This window comes from Triticum dicoccoides, chromosome 7A (genome assembly GCF_002162155.2).
Source record: "Triticum dicoccoides isolate Atlit2015 ecotype Zavitan chromosome 7A, WEW_v2.0, whole genome shotgun sequence".
Lineage (NCBI taxonomy): Eukaryota > Viridiplantae > Streptophyta > Magnoliopsida > Poales > Poaceae > Triticum > Triticum dicoccoides.
Window position 1 is genome coordinate 66,097,149 of NC_041392.1, and position 20,029 is coordinate 66,117,177.

Consider the following 20,029-nt stretch of genomic DNA (forward strand, 5'->3'; position numbering starts at 1 on the left):
ACCAAACACATGCTCTGCTAGTAAAGTTATGCGGAGGAAATGGTTTCTGTAAAGATGCCTGAACTGAAAGAGAACCGATTGTCCACACTATATCTCTCTATATAGGCTGCTAGTGCAGGGAAGCACTTGTTGCACAGCAAGGACCGACAAAAATGGATACCGGAAGTTCACCTTGGTGGTATCAGAGGACAGAGGCAGTGTGTTCCTGTTTTTGTTGCCGCATTCGCCCGGCAATAGTTTCAGTAGAGCAGAGCAGGAATCCCTTTCCTCTCCTTCTTTTCCTGCCTGGAAGATCTTCCATTCTGGCTTCTCACGGGTGGAAGATGGACACTGTCAATTGGTCTTCCAAATTGTCAAGGATGAGGCGGCCATGAGGGTGTCCTAAATTTACCTGATAGAATAGCACCCTGCGGTCGCAACTGATGGATTTTCAGTTTCAGATACTGCTTCACAAGACCATATGCCACACCACCTGAGCTTGAATTATATGTAGTGCATGTGTTAAATCTGTAAGAAATAACTGCAAGAAAACCTAATTCCGCATAAGTGGCTATGGAAAACAAGTACTCCCTCCATCCGAAAATACTTGTCATCAAAATGGATAGAAAGAGACGTATCTAGAACTAAAATACATCTAGATGCATCTCCTTTTATCCATTTTGATGACAAGTATTTCCGGACGGAGGGAGTACATGACACAACACTGTGGACATGTCAAACTGCAGTGCAAGCACTAGTGATTAGGCCATAGATGTGGAAGCTCCAATATAGACACTAGATGCGGATGCTCCAAGGCAAGGACTAGCTCTCAAAACAAAACCCCTTCATTTTTGGTACCTGTAAGGATAATATTGGACCATTTCCTGCACTAGGCACCAGACAAACTCAGAATATACTTCTCTGACCATTCAAAAAAGAATACTTTTCTACTCCAGTACTGTAAAACCAATGAGTGAAGGCAAAAGGAAAATTTGTTCCTGTTAATGTCGTGCAATCTCAATCAACGGTCCCTTCAATAGAGGCAAAACTCGGGTTGTAGACTTGCAGTGTAATATGGACTCGCAGCACTGAAGTCTCTCGTGTCGCTCTCATGCTACTACTTGTATATCTCCACCACACACACCATTGGTGCTCACCCAGACTTCTGATTTCATTCAGAACCATAGAATTGCTATCACATCCAAGCAAAAGCAAGAGGATTTTATCATGGCGGAGCTCATCTTCTCGGCGGTTGTCGGGGACATGGTCGGTAGGGTGATATCTCTTCTCGCTGGCCGGTTCAAAGGCCAAGGGTGCACCGACGCCAAGCTACGGAGGATTTGCCATATGCTTGTCAAGGTTCACAGTGCAGTAGAGGAGGCCAAAGGGAGGCAGATCACAAACTGCGGCACCCTCGAGTGGCTCTCGGAGCTCAACGACGGTGTGTACCAGGGCCACTACTTGCTCGACACGGTCCGGTGCAGAGATCAGGAGCTTGAAGATGAGCATGCTGACAAGGTAGTGGGACAGCTTTTCTCTTTATCCTTGCTTAATCCTGCAAAGCGCGTGCGCGTAGCGGCGTGTGCCGTGAAGAGCCTATTGTCTCGCCATGATGTTGGTGTTGGTGAGGACATAGATAGAGTGGTAGAGATCTTGGAAACCGTATCTACTGATCTCAAGGAGTTCATGATGCTCCTACACAACTGCCAGCCCATCCATCGTCCTTTGGCTACTAATATCTTTGTCGAGGGGCAGATGTTCGGCAGACACATCGACAAAGAGAGGATCATCAACTTCCTGTTGCACGATGGTGGTCCGTCAACTGGAGAAAAAGTGGGTGTGCTTCCCATCGTCGGCGACATAGGAGTCGGGAAGACCACCCTTGCGCAGCATGTCTGCGATGACGAGAGGGTGCGCAGCCACTTTCCAATAATCTTATATTCCAATCTCTCATACACCAGGGCAATGGCAAGGGGTGAGGCAGCGTTAGTTCTAGGGTCCAGACACACAGTTAAAGATGCTAAAGAATTCATCGAGTCACTGCATGTACTCAAGCAGAAATACTTCACCAAGAGGTTCTTGATGGTATTTGAAGATGTTGACGCGGACAAGCAGCAGTTGCTAGAAGAGATATTGTTGATCTTAAGACATGGAAAACATGGAAGCAGGATCATAATCACCACAAACAGCAGGGCCATTGCGGCGAGCATGGGAACGGTGCAGCCCATCAGTCTGAAGGTTATGCCACACCAGGAGTATTGGTTCTTCTTCAAAGCGCACGCGTTTGCCGGCAGAGATGTCGAGGAGGACCCAAGGATGCTAGCAGAAGGCAAAGCGATTGCAAGGAAGCTAAATGGATCCTTCTTCGGAGCGAAAATCATCGGCGGGGTGCTGAAGGCTCATCCGAATCCTCAGTTCTGGCGCAGGGTGCTGAGAAGCAATATAGGGGGGTTATCTCTGTTGGGTGATGGAATTGAGTACATTGCAGATTTGACAGAGAATTTGCTACCAATCGGCGCAGACATGTGTAAGGTGACCATTTCTAAGAGTCCATATCCCTCTCAGACGGAGCTGGCTAGGTTGGTATATCAGGCAAGTCCTAGTGCTGGTGTTGTTGCCTCGCGTGGTGATAACGGGTTTGCAAGAGTCTTGTTGTGCAGGTCAGTGTTGCCCTTCCAATTATGGTACTACACTGCTCATTGCAGTGTCCGCGGGCCGAACTATTCACCAGAGTTCATCAAACTTGAAAGAAGTAGATTAGCCCATCTTACTCTTACTCCCATCAAGAAAAGATTTCCTAATATCAGTAATATATGTGTGTGAAGATCAGACAGGAATTATGCCTATTTACATGGAATTGACAAATTGTAGAATACTCTGTTTTGAGTTGCATTGTACTAGTTCTTGTTTATTTCTGTATTCTTAGCTTGCTTGTGTTGCCTCCCCGGTATGTACATGAAGCTAGCTCGGATAACTGTAACCTGCCCTTGATGTGTGGAATGAAAAGTAGCGAGTCTCTTATGCGGTTCCCAGAGCTGTGACAGGAGCTTGATTATCCAGACTAGCGTTCTGCGGGAGAACACTTGGGAACTAATCATGAAAATCGGGTTGGAAGTTCCATTGTGAGCTTTGCCGGCAGATTGATTAGGTTGTTTCTGGTACTTTCTAGACGACCTTCTCTCAGGATTGGCCGGGTCCTGCCATCCACTCACCGAGTATTCTAGGCGCATATGGTTTTGGGTTTAGGTTGACCCGGGCAGCTCTGGAGAAGTGGTCGTTCTAGAAGTGCTTGGGCATTCGTCTTTAGTTTTCAAACATTTGACGAGATGTACAGACATTTCAAAATCAACAAAGAAAGTTGGTTGAAGCTAAATCGGTCAACCATTTATAGGGTCAGCACAATAAGCTGTATCAGCACTAGCAGAATATGTCATCACTAAGAAGTCATACCAGCCTATAAGCCATCGTCGCAAAAATATGGCAAGGGAAAGATGGATAACACTGAGAAAAGTATATATTCAACTTCCTGTTGATTAGACTAGCCAATACCATACCCGGGACCCAAAACCATCCACTTGCAGTGAAGTTATGGACAAGAAAAGGTTTCTGAAAACTTCCATAGATGCAATTGTTGCAAAAAGAGATGATTGTACGCCGTATATCTCCATAATACAACTGCTTGTGCATAGAAACAATTGTTGCCTTTATCAGAAAGATAAATAGAAACACTTGTGGGGCATCAGACAAGGCATGGAGGCAAAGCTCATATGTATCAGAGAAGAGGCATTCACCTTGGTGATATATGAGGAAATATGCTCCTGCTCGCTGCTGTATTCGCCCGGCGATGGTTTCAGCAGAGCAGGAACCCCCCTCATCTCCTCCTCTTCCTGCCTGGAAGCTCCTCCCGTTCTGGCTTCCCACAGGCAGAAGATGGACTGTCAATTGGTCTTGCAAATTGTCAAGGATGAGGGTGTCCTAAATTTACCTGAAATAAGAGCACTTGCTGCAGCAGCACACAGACGGTCTTCACTGATGGGTTTTCACTTTCAGACACTTCACAATACCAGATGCCACACCACCTGAGCTTGAATTGCACTCTAACTGTTAAACATGTAAGAAATCATCGCAAGGAAACCCAATTCTACAAATGTGGCTATGGAAGATGACCACACAATTGTCAGGTCAACTGCACTGCAAGCACCAGTGATTAGGCTATGGCAACTGCACTGCAGTACCTCCTTGGCTTCTAGGGATGTTGATGGTCTAAGACAAGGGCTAGGCATTCACAGCATTAGTCATCAGACAAACTCAGAATATATTTTCATATTTAGCACTCCCTTTGTAAACTTTTATAATATCTTTTAGATCAAAAGATCTTATAAAAGTTTACAGAGGGAGTACTGTACAACCAATAAGTAATGGCCAACAGAAAATTAGTCTGTTGCTTTTTGCTCTGCCATGTCACTGCAATACTTAAAATATAACCACAATAACAGTTTCTTTCATAGAAGGAAAACACGTGTTATAGACTTGCAGTGCAATATGGAGTCAAAGCACTGAAGTCTTCCATGTCGCTCTCATGCTAATATTTATATATCAGAAACTTGAAATTGATAGAAAGGCTGGGGTACCAGGAAACTTGCGAGCATCACAAAGTTGCTAGAGGAATTTATCATGGCGGAGGTCATCTTCTCGGCGGTTGTCGGAGACATGGTTGGCATGGTGATATCTCTTCTTGCCGGCCAGTTCAAGGACCAACAGTGTTCCGAAGCCAAACTACGCAAGATTTGCCATGTGCTCGTCAAAGTTTATAGTGCAGTAGAGGAGGCCAAAGGGAGGCAGATCACAAACTATGGCACCCTCGAGTGGCTTTCGGAGCTCAACGACACAGTGTACCAGGGCCGCTACTTGCTCGACACGGTCAGATGCAGAGAGCGGGAGCTTGAAGATGAGCATGCTGACAAGGTAGTTGCACAACCTTTCTCTTTCTCCTTGTTTAATCCTGCAAAGCGCGTGCGCGTAGCAGCCTGTGCCATGAAGAGATTACTGTCTGGCCATGATATTGGTGTTCCTGAGGCGATAGATCGAGTGGTAGAGATCTTGGAAACCATATCCGGTGATCTCAAGGAGTTCCTGATGCTCCTACAAAACTGTCAACCGATCCATCGTCCTTTGGCTACTAATATCTTCGTCGAGGGGCAGATGTTCGGGCGACATGTCAAGAAAGAGAGGATCATCAACTTCCTACTGCATGATGGTGGTCCGTCAATCGGAGGAAAACTGGGTGTGCTTCCCATTGTCGGCGACATGGGAGTTGGGAAGACCACCCTTGCACAACATGTCTGCGATGATGAGAGGGTGCGCAACCACTTTCCAATGATTTTGTATTCCAATTTCTCATACACCAGAGCAATGGCTTGGGATGAGGCACCGTTTGTTCTAGGATCCAAACACGCAGTTAGAGATGCGCGAAAATTCATCGAGTCACTGCATGTACTCGAGGAGAAATGCCTCACCAAGAGGTTTTTATTGGTATTTGAAGATGTTGACGCAGGCAAGAAGCAGATGCTAGAAGAGTTACTGCCGACCTTAAGACATGGCAAACGTGGAAGCAGGATCATAATCACCACAAACAGCAGGGCCGTCGCTGCGAGCATGGGAAGAGTGCAGCCGATCAGTCTGAAGGTCATGCCGCACCAGGAGTACTGGTTCTTCTTCAAGGCGCACGCGTTTGCTGGCAGAGATGTCGAGGAGGACCCAAGGATGCTAGCAGCAGGCAAGGTGATTGCGAGGAAGCTAAATGGGTCCTTCTTCGGAGCGAAAATTGTCGGTGGGGTGCTGAAAACTCATCCAAATCCCTGGTTCTGGAACAAAGTGTTGAGGAGCAATATTGGGGGGTTATCTCTGTTGGGCGATGGAATGGGGTACATTGGAGATTTTGCAGAGAATTTGGTACCAATCTACGTAGACGTGTGTAAGGTGACCATTTCTAAGAGTCCATTTCTCTTTCATACGGAACTAGCTAGGTTGGACCATTTGTATCAGGCAAGTCCTGGTGCTAGTGCTGCTTGCCCGCATGGTGATATCCGGTTCGCAAAAGTTCTGTTCTGCAGGTCAATGTTAGCACTTAGCACTCCAACTCTTATACTACACTGCTGATTGGAATGTGCGCGGGCCGGACTATTCAGCAGAGTTCATCAAAATTTAAGGAAGTAGACCTGCCCATATACTCCCGTCAAGAAAAGGTTTGCCAATACATGTGTGTGAAGATCAGACAGGACGCCTGTTTACATGGAATCTGATGCGATCATCCCCCATGGAATTGACCAGTACGTGCAGAGCTGAATGCTCTGTTCTGAGTTGTATTGTTGCTGTTGTTTTTTCTTGTTTTGTTTGGTATATATATACATGAAACTGGCTCCAATAACCGCAACATGGCCCTTGATGTGTAGATGACAAGTAGTGAGTCTCTTGTACGGTGCCAAGAGCTTGATTATCCAGTTATAAATTCCATTAGAAGTATTGTTCTGCAGGAGGTGCTGGGCATCGGTCTTTAATTTTCACACATTTGAAGTGAATTAGTGTGCAAAAAAGTTGTACGTAAACTCTTCCCCATTGCAATTTTCACACATCTGAAGCTAAATCGGTTCACTATTGCCCTCGTATAGGATCAGCAAAATAAGCTGTAATAGCTCACTAACAAGTCATAGCAACCTGTAAGCCATCATTGCAAATATAGCAAAGGGAAAGATGGGTAGTACTGAGAATAAATATTTTCAACTTCTGTTGATTACACTAACCAATACCTATACCCAGGACTGAAATCCATGCACTGTTAGTAAAGTTATGAACAGGCGGTTGTTTCTGAAAACTCTCAATAGATGACTGAACTAAAAAAGAGATGATTGTCCACAGAATCTCTAATTTTTTTTAAGGATACCATATACGTACTGCTAGCACAAAAAAGCGTTACGCACAGCAGACAGCAGAAAAGTCAAAGCTCATGTATCAGAGAAGAGGCCGTCACCTTGGTGAAATCCAAGGAAATATGCTCCTGCTCGGCGCCACAACGACGGTTTCATAACAGCAGGAATCCCTGTTCTTGGCTTCTCACGGGTAGAAGATGGACACTGTCAATTGGTCTTGCAAATTGACTAGTGAGTGCTGCTTGCAAGGTGTCCCAAATTTACCTGATAGTATAGCACCCTCTGCAGCCACACACAAATGATCTTCACCCACCTGAGCTTGAATTGTGCATGTTAGACCTGCAAGAAGTCACCACAAGGAAACACAACTCTGTAAATGCGGCTCCGGGTTAACACAACATTTGAAGCTCATTTGTATAATATATAAGGAAAAGCTCATTTGTATCAGAGAAAAGGCCTTCACCTTGTGATATCCGAGGAGATTTGCTCCTGCTCAGTGCCGCATTTGCCTGGCAATGGTTACAGCAGAGCAGGAATCCCTTTCTTGGTGGCCGTATGCATCTTTCCGATGCAGAGGCTGGGGATGTCCCCCTTTTCTAAAAAAAAGGAATCCCTTTCTTCTCCTTCTCTTCCTGCCTGGAAGTGCTCCTTTTCTTGGCTTCTAACCAGGTAGAAGATGGACTGTTAATTAGTACTGCAAATAGTCAAGTAGTACTTCTTGCTTGCAAGGTGAGGCGAAGATGTCCTACATTTGCCTGATACAATGCCTCTGCAGCCACACACGGATGATGGTCGCTGATGGATTTTCAGTTTCAGATGCTTCACAAGACCAGGTACCATACCACCAGATTGAATTGCACTGCATCTTAATTGGCAAAGAGAACACCAGTGTTTAGAAGATGACACACTGCCTGGCATCTCAATTGCACAGCAAGCACAAGTGTTTAGACATTATAGACAGGGTGTAAGTGTACAAGCTGTTCAGCTTTCACTCACAAATATTGAGCAAATCTGTGATGGTTATCATAAATTTGAATGAAGTGGCAATCAGGTGTACAGAGAACTAACCGCTGTCACATCTTCACGGTCAGCTTATCAACATCAACCAGCCCAAAACAAAATTCAGAATCACTTCGAGAAGAGCTGAAAGCCCAATCGAAGAGTTCATCAGATCCCTGAACAAACAACAGGCAAAAACACTGAATCACATGGCCACCAATCAAAAATAACAGAACACTGGCAAAATAATAAAACCAATTGGCATTGCTCGACCCCGTCACTGCAGCACCACGCTAGATCCGAGAAAAACACCGTAGCAAAATCACAAAGGTACTAAGCAGCAAACAGAGGACAAAATTAGCATCGGATGATAACTGAACTTTTCACTGCCATTTCATTCCAGCATCAGGCTACATGGGACAAGACGACACATCATATCAACACCAACAGACATAAGACACCAGACACGAGCAGCTACTACCCAGTTTCACCGTCGGCAACCGAAAACCTAGGCGCGCTCCCCACGGATGCGGCGGGCGAGCTGGATGTCCTTGGGCATGATGGTGACGCGCTTGGCGTGGATGGCGCACAGGTTGGTGTCCTCGAACAGCCCCACCAGGTACGCCTCGGCGGCCTCCTGCAGGGCGGAGACGGCGGAGCTCTGGAACCTGAGGTCGGTCTTGAAGTCCTGCGCGATCTCGCGGACGAGGCGCTGGAAGGGGAGCTTGCGGATGAGCAGCTCCGTGCTCTTCTGGTACTTGCGGATCTCCCGGAGCGCGACGGTCCCCGGGCGGAAGCGGTGGGGCTTCTTCACGCCGCCGGTGGCCGGGGCCGACTTGCGCGCCGCCTTGGTCGCCAGCTGCTTCCGGGGCGCCTTGCCGCCGGTGGACTTGCGCGCCGTCTGCTTCGTGCGGGCCATCGGAGCCGGAGGCTAGGGTTTAGGTGTGGATGCTTCGCCGGTGAGGGATTTGAGTTTGGGTGGAATGGGACGGAGGAGGCGGCGGGGGTTAAGTAGGGGAGCGGGGCGTGGGCGTGGGGGCTGGAGGAGGGAGATGAGGTTTGGAGCGTTGGATGGGTAGAGAATGGACGGATGGGATCTAGTTTCGGGGGTGAGCACGCGGATCGTGGGGAACGGATCCGTGGGATGGAAGCTCGTTGATGCTGCGGGTGGGGGAGCGCTCGCGTCCAGAGAGAGAGTCAGCAGCACATGGGCCGGCCCAGGTTCGCTGGAAGGCACATTCTCTATATTTTTTTACGTTTTCTGTTTTCCTTTTATTTTTGTAGTTTTGCTTATACTTTAAAATATTCTAAATATATATATTACAAAAAACACTCTTCCAATAACATATGAAAATTCTTGAACGACTATTTTAAAAATGTTGAACAAGCATTTGAAAAAATGTTGATCATGTATATAAAAATGTTGAACAAGTATTTAAGAAAATGCTGAACAAGTATTTGAAAAAATGTTGAACAAGCATTTGAAGGAAAAAATGAAAAATAAAGAAAAATCCGAAGAAGAAAATAAAACAAAAGAAAGCCAAAAAGATGGAAAAGGAAAACTAAACAATAAGTGGAGAAGAAGAAAGAAAACAAAAAAACTGAGGAAAAAACGAAAAGAAAAAACATGAAAACAAATGGAATACCGGCTTCACTCGCCTCAACTAAAGACGCATCTCATTCTCATCACGAGCAAGACATGGGCGGAGTGGCTAGCGTAGCTCATTAAAGCATCCCATCGCTGAGAAGGAAAGGGGTACAAAGCCACTTCTGAATTGGAACTTCTTGGAGAATATGATGAAAGTTTTAGGTTTCTCTCACCAATGGATCGAATGGATTTTATCTTGCGTATCCTCAGTGAGTTATTCCGTCAAATTTAATAGAACCTTGTTGGGTTCGTTCAACCCCACCCGTGGCCTCCGACAAAGGGACCCTTTATCGGCATTCCGTTTTCTGATTGTAGCAAATGGGCTCTTGGTGTTGTTGCAAAGGGAAATTTCTGATGGTGATATCACTTCTTTAAAGATTTATCATGGTGCTCTAGGTATATCTTACATGTTGTTTACAGATGACATGTTACTTTTCCTCAAAGCGGATGTGGATTAAAACTCACAGATTCACCAAGTCATTAACTCATATGTCTAAGGCACTAGCCAGCTAGTTAATGTTGATGAATGCTCTATTATATTTAGGAAGTCTTGCGTTGTTGAGATGCAAGAGGAAACTAAACCAATACTTCATGTGTCACTAATAGAATTTGAGCCTAAGAGCATCTCCAGCCGTTCGACCCCTCAAGGGCACGAAAAAGCGCCGCTTGGGGGCCGAGCCGGCGTTTTTTTCGGCGTGGGGGCGAGCACGTTCCCAGTCGCCGCCCTCAAGTCGCCCCCAGATGCCCCCATAGTTCGTCCAAAATTTCAACAAACACGACTAAATTTGAACAAACACGGTCAAATTTCGGCGAAATTTAGGCATTTTTTACACGAATAAAAGGGACGAAAAAAAACCTAAACTACGGCCGATGCTTCTCCTCCTTGACACGGCCGCTGCTCGACCCCTCGCCCCGGCGCGCTGCTTCACTCGAGCGGCGGGTCGTTGCCGCCCTCGACGTGCGCGAGGACGCCGCTGAGCGTGCGGCCAGGGACGCCCCACCACAGGCGGCGGCCCTCGCTGTTGTTGCGGCCGCGCGGCATCGGCGCGTTGTTGGTGGAGACGAGCATCATCATACAGTTGCATGGTTAAATCCCTTTTAGGTCGACACCTTGCAAGATGCTTAAATCTGCCCTCAAATAAATGTTGTGAAGAAAATGTCATCCAAAAGTTGCTGTGGTACTTCCCTAGGCCCTACATGTCATAAACAACCCCTCTGAAAATTCTCAGATGTCATGGACTAGTTTTAGTATTTGGAGCAAGTGCTAAATGTTCAAATTCAAATATTGGAAGAACTGCAAAATATCTTGTTGGCAATGATTCCTGTAGTTAAAATTCATGAAAAAGATATCTGAGGCAAGAATGTTATATTATATCCCCAGTAAAATTCATAAGTTTTATAATCATATTTCACCTACTTGTGGTTCAAACCTGAATTGGGGGCAAAATTGAAGTTGAAATCAAATAGTTGTCAAAAACTACATGGACAAATCTGGTAAATTCATGGTGGTGCGAAATATCATTCATAACACCTAGGATTTTTTCTAGATTTTCTTTAGAAAGGTTTGGATCCTTAAAAATTAAATGTAAAAAAAGGGCAGCCCCAGTGCATGTAGCTCCCGCTTGCGCAGGGTCTGGGGAAGGGTCCGACCACTTTGGGTCTATTGTACGCAGCCTTTCCCTACATTTCTGCAAGAGGCTGTTTCCAGGACTTGAACCCGTGACCTCATGGTCACAAGGCAGCAGCTTAAAAAAGAAAGGAGAAGAAAAAAGGCCTAAAAAACCCTATAGGGATGCTGAATGCTCATCCAAATCCCCAGTACTGGTGCAAGGTACTGAGAAGCAACATTGGGTGGCTGTCTCCGTCGGGCGATGGAATTGGGTACGTGCAGATTTGGTAGAGAATTCACTAAAGATCCACATAGACATGTGTAAGGTGACCATTTCTAAGAGTCCATATTCCTCTCAGGCAAGTCCTGGTACTAGTGCTGCTGTCCCGCGTGGTGATATCCAGTCTGCAACAGTCTTGTTGTGCAGATCAGTGTTGCCAATCGTGTACAACATTGTGCATTGAAGTGTGCATGGGCCGAACTATTTATCAGAATTCATCAAACTTGAAGGAGGTAGATTTGCCATTTTACTCCCCTAAAGAAAAGATTTGACAATATATGTGTGTTAAGAGCAGAAAGGAATTACGCCTGTTTACATGGAATCTGATGCGATCGTCCCCATGGAATTGACTGGTCCATGCAGAGCTGAATGCTCTGTTTTCATTTGTATTGTTGTTGTTATTTTTCTGTTTTTCTTAGCTTTGCTTGTGTAGAATGAAACTGGCTTGGCTAACTGTAACATGGCCCCTGATGTCTAGAATGACAAGTAGCGAGTCTCTAATGTGGTGCCCACAGCTTTGGTAGTAGCTTGACTGTTCAGTTGAAATTCTATTAAGAGTACTGTTCTGTGGGAGAACCATTGGGGGTCAATGATGAAAATCCGGTTAGAATTTCCATTATGAGCTTAGCTTGATCATGCTGCTGCCGGTACTTCCTAGACGACCCCTCCCTCAGGATTGGCTGCGTCCTGCCATCCACTCGCCGATTCTTTTTAGGTGCATATGGGTGGGTATTTCAGTTCAGGCACCGGTCTTTGATTTCACACATTTGAAATGAATTAGTGTGCACAAAAGATGTAAATAAACTCTTCTCCATTGCAACTTCAACAAAGTAAGTTGGTTGAAGCTAAATCAGTTCGCTATTGCTCTCTTGTGGGATCAGCACAATAAGCTGTAACAGCTCACCAACAGGTCGTACAACCTGTAAGCCATCTTTGCAAATATAGCAAGGGAACGATGGATAATACTGAGACCCAAATCCATACACTGTTAGTAAAGCTATGAAGAGGCAATGGTTTCTGAATCTCATAGATGCCTCAACTGAAAAGGAGATGACTGTCCACATAATATCTCTATTTTTTTTAAGGATGCGGTATATATCTACTGCTCGCACAGCAGACAGCATGAAAGCTCATGTGTATCAGAGAAGAGGCCTCACCTTGGTGAATCTGAGGAATATGCTCCTTCTCAGTGCCACATTTGCCCGGCAATGGTTTCAGCAGAGCAGGAACCCCTTTCCTCTCCTTCTCTTCCTGCCTGGAATCTCACCTGACCTTGGCTCCTCACAGGTAGAGGATGGACACAGTCAATTGGTCTTGCAAATTGCCTAGCAAGTGCTGTTTGCAAGGTGTTCAAAATTTACCTGATAAAATAGCTATGAGGCCGCACACAGATGGTCTTTCCTGATGAATTTTTAATTCCAGATACTTAACAGGCCCAGATACCACCCCACCTGAGCTTGCGTTGTGTGTGTTAAACCTGTAAGAATTCATTGAAAGAAACACAACTCTGTAAATGTGGCTATGGAAGATAACACAACACAATTCACATGTCAATTGCACTGCAAGCACTATTGATTTGATAATACAGACAGGTTGTAAGCTCATATACAAGTTGTTCAGCTTTTGCTCACTGATATTGAGTCAGTTCTGTGATGGTTATCCTAAATTTGAATGAAGTAACAACCAAGATGTACAGAGAACAAACCTCTGTCGCATCTTCGCCATCAGCATCATCTTATCAGCACCAACCAGTCCAAACAAACCTCAAATTCACTTCCGACAAAGCCAAAAGACCAAATGAGGAGTTCATCAGATCCCTGTACAAACAACATGCAAAATTACTGAATCACACATCGAGCAGTTAGAAGATGGCAGAGCAGACAGCAGACCAAAATGCTTTGACATTGCACCATGCATTGCTCAACCCCGTCATTGCAGCACCACGCTACATCGGACAAGAACACCATTGCAAAATCACAAAGCAATCGAGCAGCAAACAGAGGACAAAATTAGCAGCAGATGATAACTGAACTTTTCATTGCCATTTCATTCCAGGCTACATAGGGCAGTACGGCACATCATATCAACACCAACAGGCAGAAGACACCAGACACGAACGGCTACTACCCAGTATTGTCACCGGCGGCGACCCAAAACCTAGGCGCGCTCCCCTCGGATGCGGCGGGCGAGCTGAATGTCCTTGGGCATGATGGTGACGCGCTTGGCGTGGATGGCGCACAGGTTGGTGTCCTCGAACAGCCCCACCAGGTACGCCTCGGCGGCCTCCTGCAGGGCGGAGACGGCAGAGCTCTGGAACCTGAGGTCGGTCTTGAAGTCCTGCGCGATCTCCCGGACGAGGCGCTGGAAGGGGAGCTTGCGGATGAGCAGCTCCGTGCTCTTCTGGTACTTGCGGATCTCCCGGAGCGCGACGGTCCCCGGGCGGAAGCGGTGGGGCTTCTTCACGCCGCCGGTGGCCGGGGCCGACTTGCGCGCCGCCTTGGTCGCCAGCTGCTTCCTCGGCGCCTTGCCGCCGGTGGACTTGCGAGCCGTCTGCTTCGTGCGGGCCATCGGAGCGGGAAGGGTTTGGGGTGTGGGTGCTGCGCCGGTGAGGGATTTGAGTTTGGGTGGAATGGGACGGAGGAGGCGGCGGGGGTTAAGTAGGGGAGCGGGGCGTGGGCGGGGGATCGGGAATTTTTGGGGCGAGAAGGCGCGCGGCGTCGGGGTGGGGGCTGGAGGAGGGAGATGAGGTTTGGAGCGTTGGATTGGTGGGAGATGGACGGCTGGATGGAGTTTTCGGGGCGACTCACGCGGATCGTGGGGAAGCGATCCGTGGGATGGAGGTTGCTGTGACGTGATTGGCTGGGTCTTTTTTAAGAACTCGTGAAATTTTTTAGCAACCAAGAAACTCGTGATTGGCTGCTGGGGTGTGGTGTCACGTAACTCTGGCCTCTGGGTATCGGGCCGGGTTTCGTTCCGGGACTTGCTCAAAATGCAAAGCTTGGGACCCAGTCTGTCCGGTCCATGGCCCAGATAAATGCCCATTTACCCCTAGAAAAGATAAATGCTCATTTTCTAATTTAAAAATAATAAATAAAATATATTTGGAATCAAGTAACGCTACATCATACATGTATTTTGTATATTACCCCAACATATAGCATGTCTAACTGACTTTCTTTATATCGGGCTCTGGACTGTGAAAAGTGAGGCTTGAACCTGGCCTAAACATCGGTCTACTCATGAAATCACAACCGTGCTTCTCGCGAAAGCAAACCCGTGACTCTTGCGGAAAAAAAAATGTGTTTTTTTTCGTTTCCGAGGAGGCACGACCGGGACTCTCGCGAAAGTACACCCGTGTCTCTCGCGGAAGCAAAACCATGACTCTCGCAAAAGCACAATCATGCCTCTCGTGGAAGCAAAATCGTGACTCGCGAAAGGAAGAAAAAGCAGTAAACACCGTTTTTTTGTTTCCAAGAGGCACGGCCGTGACTCTCGCGAAAGGAAAAAAAAACAGAAAACGTGCTCTTTTTCGTTTCCGGGAGGCACAACTGTAACTCTCGTGAAAGGAAAAAGAACACTTTTTTTCGTGAAATTTTTTTTGGTCGAAAAGCTAAGGAAGACCGGTAGAAAACCAAAACGTCGAAAAAAACCCGTATAAATAGCCGAAAACGCGTGCGGAAAAATAAAAAAAAATCCGGAGGAAACGCACAGAACGCGACACGTGATAAATGGCTGAGAGCGCGCCAAGTGGCGCTGATCGTTGCGAGGCTTCCCAAGGAGTGCTCGTTAACTAGTGGCTCCCAGGTTTTGGATCCTTGGATCGGGTTGCTCGCTTATTTGTTGAATATATATTATTGTAACAAGGCTGTTTGGGAAGCTCGGACTCGGTCAAGATCCGAACAACGACGGAGCACTCAACTACATGTTTAATAAGTAGTTGTCTTTTTCTATTTGGATTTTAGCGAACAGGCGTTTACATGAGATTAGTTGAGTAGGCTTGCCTTATCTGCTATAAGATAGCTAGTTGTGGGGCTTTCGAAAAAAAAGGTTGAAGGCTTCGCTATCGCTCATGGCTTGTATTGTAGTCGTAGTCTTGTAGTCGGCCCTCCATGCCTCTTTAGTCTTTCTAATCCTGAGGCCTTTTTCCTTCGTTCATTTTGCGGTAGCTTACGCGTCAGAAAAATAGAACCTTTCCGGCCCGGAAGATCGCTGCTTCGCTTCTGGCGACTAGCTTCTACCCACAATGGCTAAAGCTACCTTGAATCAATCAATGAATGAATGATTCGTAACCCCCATGGGTTCGAGGACCCGTTGGTCAAAGGAAAAGGGGGGTCCAGATTCCAGGACGGAGCCGTATGAGGCGAGAGTCTCACGTACGGTTCCTTTGAGAAGGGTGTGATACCACCACCTATCAGACCCGACGAGCGGTCCACGGAGCTGCATCCCTACTCACCCGGTCTATGCACATCGCTCTTTCTAGGAGGTTGGCTGCCTATCCTAGATCTTCCCATTTCCAAGAAGATCCCTTGTTCGATCTGGTTTAGTATCAAGGTTCTTCTTTTTCTGTTTCTATATATATGGGTCCGTGCAGCATTTCCACGATATCGTTATGATCAATTAATGGGACTTGGCCGGAAAGTGTTCTTGCCTCTATCATTAGCTCGGGTAGTCCCCGTTTCAGGTGTTTCAGTCACCTTTCGATGGCTCCCTTAATGTATGTGCCAGGAAGTTTCTTCTGAAGGGGGCTACTCCCCAAAAATGCCCCGCCCCTTGTTCGTTTGTCGTTGGGGATTCATTGCTCGTTCTGTGGTTATAAGTAACGTAGCCAGCCTAATTTCTAGAATAGGGCTGCGGGCAGGAGGGCTTTGTTTGTGCAATCTTGCTCGCAACACCCTCTCCTCCGGCGAACCTGCGATCGCCGCCTCTAACTGAATGCTCAACTGAGGTCGTGTACAACAACCTTAACCGCACAAGCCTGGGCTGGGCCTACCCCCATCCCTAGAGGAGCCGTATGAGGCGGAAGCTCCACGTACGGTTTTGAAGCCGAGCCTTTCCAGCAATGGGGCCTAGGGACCGATATGATGATTGGTTTAGGTAGGGCGGTCGGCCTACTATGGGCACCTGTAGGGATTAGTGCGTGAGACCGCGATCCACAAACTGACGCATGGGACTCACCCTTGACTTGAGAATGGAAGAAGGGAAACATAGCATGTCACAAGAGCGAGGCGAGGGGGCTCCGCCCTACAGCGAGAGGGACGCCTCGCGAGCCGGGCTTTGGAGATGAGGCCTTTTGGCAAAGCCAAGTCAATTTCGGGCCACCAAACCCTGCAACTGAGGAAAAGGCCCTATGGAGTAAAGGGAAGCGTGTACGTTGTCACACTCCCCGCCCTCCAAAGGTGCCTAGAGGACGGGCCAGACGCAGCAGAGCGACGCCCCAGGAGCGGATTCCCCACGAGCAGGGGGACAGGAGACGGCCATCTCGAGGCACATCACGACCTACAGGCAACACCGGCGAGACCCAGGAAGGTAACCCGATTGGGAGTCAGAGGATCCATAGTACCCGCAGCCTCCCGGACTTCATATTCATCATTTTCTAAAGAAAGGGTAAGGGATCTCTTTTCTGCAACGGAAAAAAAATAAGCTCCACTGATTTGACTCGGCACAACCTAACGATACATCCAATACCAATGATTTGTGCCTACCGATACGATACTCCTCCAAAAAATTGACTATATAAAGAGTTAGTGTCAATAAAAAGGCTAATGACAGAGAAGAGTCAATCTCCTTTACTCCTCCCGACACCTCAAGATGAGAAAATCCCTTCATCTAGGCGGGTGCCCATGCCTACTCAGGGAGCAACTTCTACCACGGCTGACACATTATCTCCCACAAAGACCAACGACCCATCCCGAAGAGAAGTTGACTGACGGGGATGTCTCGAGAAGAAATTCCAGAATTGGTAGCCTCCCAAATCAAACATACATTGACAGGGGTTGCCAACAAAAAGAGAGGAAAGAGGCCCTAGTGAATTTGATATGGTACCGTACCCCAAGGAAGGGGTATACTATACTGCGCCAAAATGCAAAATGTTGAATGGGGTAGGGAACCCTGAACAACACCTCGCCCTTTTCAAAGCTACATGCGGGAATACTGGGGGCAATGAAGCCCTTCTTCTCCTATTCTATACTAAATAAACAATCTAATTCTACGAAGAGTTTCGAATACTGAAACTTAAAGGAAGGGCGGTTAGAACAAAGCAAGGGATGACACTTTCAATGCGCGAAATCTGTTTTGAGTTAGAGTGCGAAACTTCTTGCTGCAGCCGTTTTATTCGCTGCTTGCTACTTTCTAAAATGGAAGATAAGATGAATGAATGAATAGATTGCATTTTTTTTCTAGTTCAATCTATAGTCTAGATTCCATTCGCTCGATCCACTCTCATTTAAATGATGGGATTGGGCCATACCAACCTTCACTTAGTCTTAATAAAATATTGCTTCATATCTTCAAGGATTGGGAGGAGGTGGCGTAAAAAGGAAGGAAAAAGGAATTCGAAATCCGTCCCTTCCCACAGAATCATCGGGCTTGACTTTCCTTACTTTCCCAACCCCGCTACTGTAAAAAGAACTCTTTTGTTTTGAGACTAGCTAGTCGCTATGGTTTGCGGGAAAACTCTTCTCTCTCTGGTCTCACTTCGAGTCCTTCTAGAAGTAAATAAAGGAAATGCTTATTCAACTACGGCACTGTCGGACAACCGACCGGATTCAAGCCCTAGCCCCTCAACTCGGACGGACTTGTGGAAATCCTCGAAAACAAGTATTGCTCAACTCACCTATCTATAACATAGAAATGTTGCATCCAACCCTGGAACGAGAGGTAAAGAATAGGCTACCAACTCATCTACCCTGGACTCGCGAAAGGAAGAAAAAGTAGTAAACACAGTTTTTTTTCGTTTCCGAGAGGCACGGCCGTGACTCTCGCGAAAGGAAAAAAATAGAAAACGCGTTTTTTTCGTTTCCGGGAGGCACAACCGTAACTCTCGTGAAAGGAAGAAGAACACTTTTTTTCGTGAAATTTTTTTTGGTCGAAAAGCTAAGGAAGACAGGTAGAAAACCAAAACGTCAAAAAACCCCGAAAAAACCCCGTATAAATAGCCGAAAACGCGTGCGGAAAAATAAAAAAAATCCGGAGGAAATGCACAGAGCGCGACACGTGATAAATGGCTGAGAGCGCGCCAAGTGGCGCTGATCGTTGCGAGGCTTCCGAAGGAGTGCTCGTTAACTAGTGGCTCCCAGGTTTTGGATCCTTGGATCGGGTTGCTGGCTTATTTGTTGAATATATATTATTGTAACAAGGCACCCAGGATGGGCTTTCCAACTTGAGAAAAGAGCGATCTATCAGGCAGGGCTCGGGCTTGTCTTTTAAATGTTGGATTCATGCAAGCCCGGCCCGGCCCGACAAATGCCCAGGTTATCTCAGACCGACATTTCTATGCGCCACTATGTCTCACATTAAAGGAGACGGCGAGAACCTTCGGTGAAGGATGGCGCCAGTTGGGCCGGCCAGGCGCGTGGGAACAACATCCTCATTATTTGTTTTGTTCTTTTTCATGCTTTTTGTTTCTTTTTTTTGCTTTTTTAAATTTCAATTATTCTAAATAAATGTATACAAAAATCACTCTACATAAAACATTTGAAAAATGTTGACCAAGTGTTTGCAAAATGTTAAATGTTTATAAAGAAAATGTTTATCACGTATACCAAAAGTGTATAGAAAATAAAATATGTATGAAACAATTTGATCATGTATTAAAAAAAAATGTTAATCAAGCATGTCAAAAAATTTTGAACAAGTGTTTGAAAAATGCTAATCAAGCATTTAGAAAAGGTTAAATGTATATAGCAAAAATGTTGACTATGTTAAAAAATGATGAAAACATTTGATCATGTATATAAGAATGTTAATCAAGCATTTGAAGAAATGTTGAACAAGTATTTAAAAAATGTTAATCATGCAAAAAACATTAAATGTGTATATAAAAATGTTGACCATGTATGAAAAAGTGATTGGAAATTTCTATGATGTATATAAAAATTTAGTCAAAAATTTGGAAAACAATGTTGAACAAGTATTTCAAAAAATTTAATCAATCATTTAAAAAATGTTAAATGTGTTTAGAAAAATGTTGACCATGTGTTCGAAAAACATTAACATTAATCAAGCATTTGAAAAATTGTTAACGCACATAGAAAAATGTTGACCATCTATTATAAAATTTTAATCTTGTATTTAAAAAATGTTAATCAAGCATTTGAAAATTTTTAAAAGTGTTTATAGGAAAAATGTTGACCTTGTATCAGAAAATAGTAATCTTGTATTTAAAAAAGTGTAATCAAGCATTTGAAAAATGTTCGAAACGTGCATAGAAAAAAAGTTGACAATGTATTACAAAAATGTGTAATTTGTATTGAAAAATGTTAGACGTGTATTAGGAAAAGGTTGTTGACAAAAAATGCAATAAAAACCAAAGCCTACCCAAACTTAGCGACCACAAACTCACCTTCTATTTACGTCCTTCCATCCCATCC

The 20,029-nt window shown here is 45.7% G+C and overlaps 2 protein-coding genes, 1 long non-coding RNA gene and 1 pseudogene across 3 annotated transcripts; 1 reads left to right on the forward strand and 3 right to left on the reverse strand.

The window, feature by feature from the left end:
* Positions 1–785: 785 nt before the first annotated feature.
* On the forward strand, positions 786–6,630 carry LOC119329312 (annotated as a pseudogene).
* A 104-nt stretch (positions 6,631–6,734) lies between these two features.
* On the reverse strand, positions 6,735–7,932 carry LOC119329313. The gene is made up of 4 exons (XR_005159399.1): positions 7,655–7,932; positions 7,369–7,566; positions 7,170–7,244; positions 6,735–7,085 (listed from the first exon to the last, which is right to left on the reverse strand). It is a non-coding gene; the product is annotated as an uncharacterized LOC119329313 (long non-coding RNA).
* Positions 7,933–8,267: 335 nt separating this feature from the next.
* On the reverse strand, positions 8,268–8,899 carry LOC119329311 (histone H3.2). Its single transcript, XM_037602325.1, has one exon. The coding sequence runs from the start codon at positions 8,821–8,823 to the stop codon at positions 8,413–8,415; it is 411 nt and encodes a 136-aa protein (XP_037458222.1). The 5' UTR covers positions 8,824–8,899; the 3' UTR covers positions 8,268–8,412.
* A 4,551-nt stretch (positions 8,900–13,450) lies between these two features.
* Positions 13,451–14,076, reverse strand: LOC119331055 (histone H3.2). The gene has a single exon (XM_037604226.1). It carries the CDS (start codon positions 14,007–14,009, stop codon positions 13,599–13,601), a length of 411 nt encoding a protein of 136 aa, XP_037460123.1. The 5' UTR covers positions 14,010–14,076; the 3' UTR covers positions 13,451–13,598.
* Between the last annotated feature and the right edge of the window lie 5,953 nt (positions 14,077–20,029).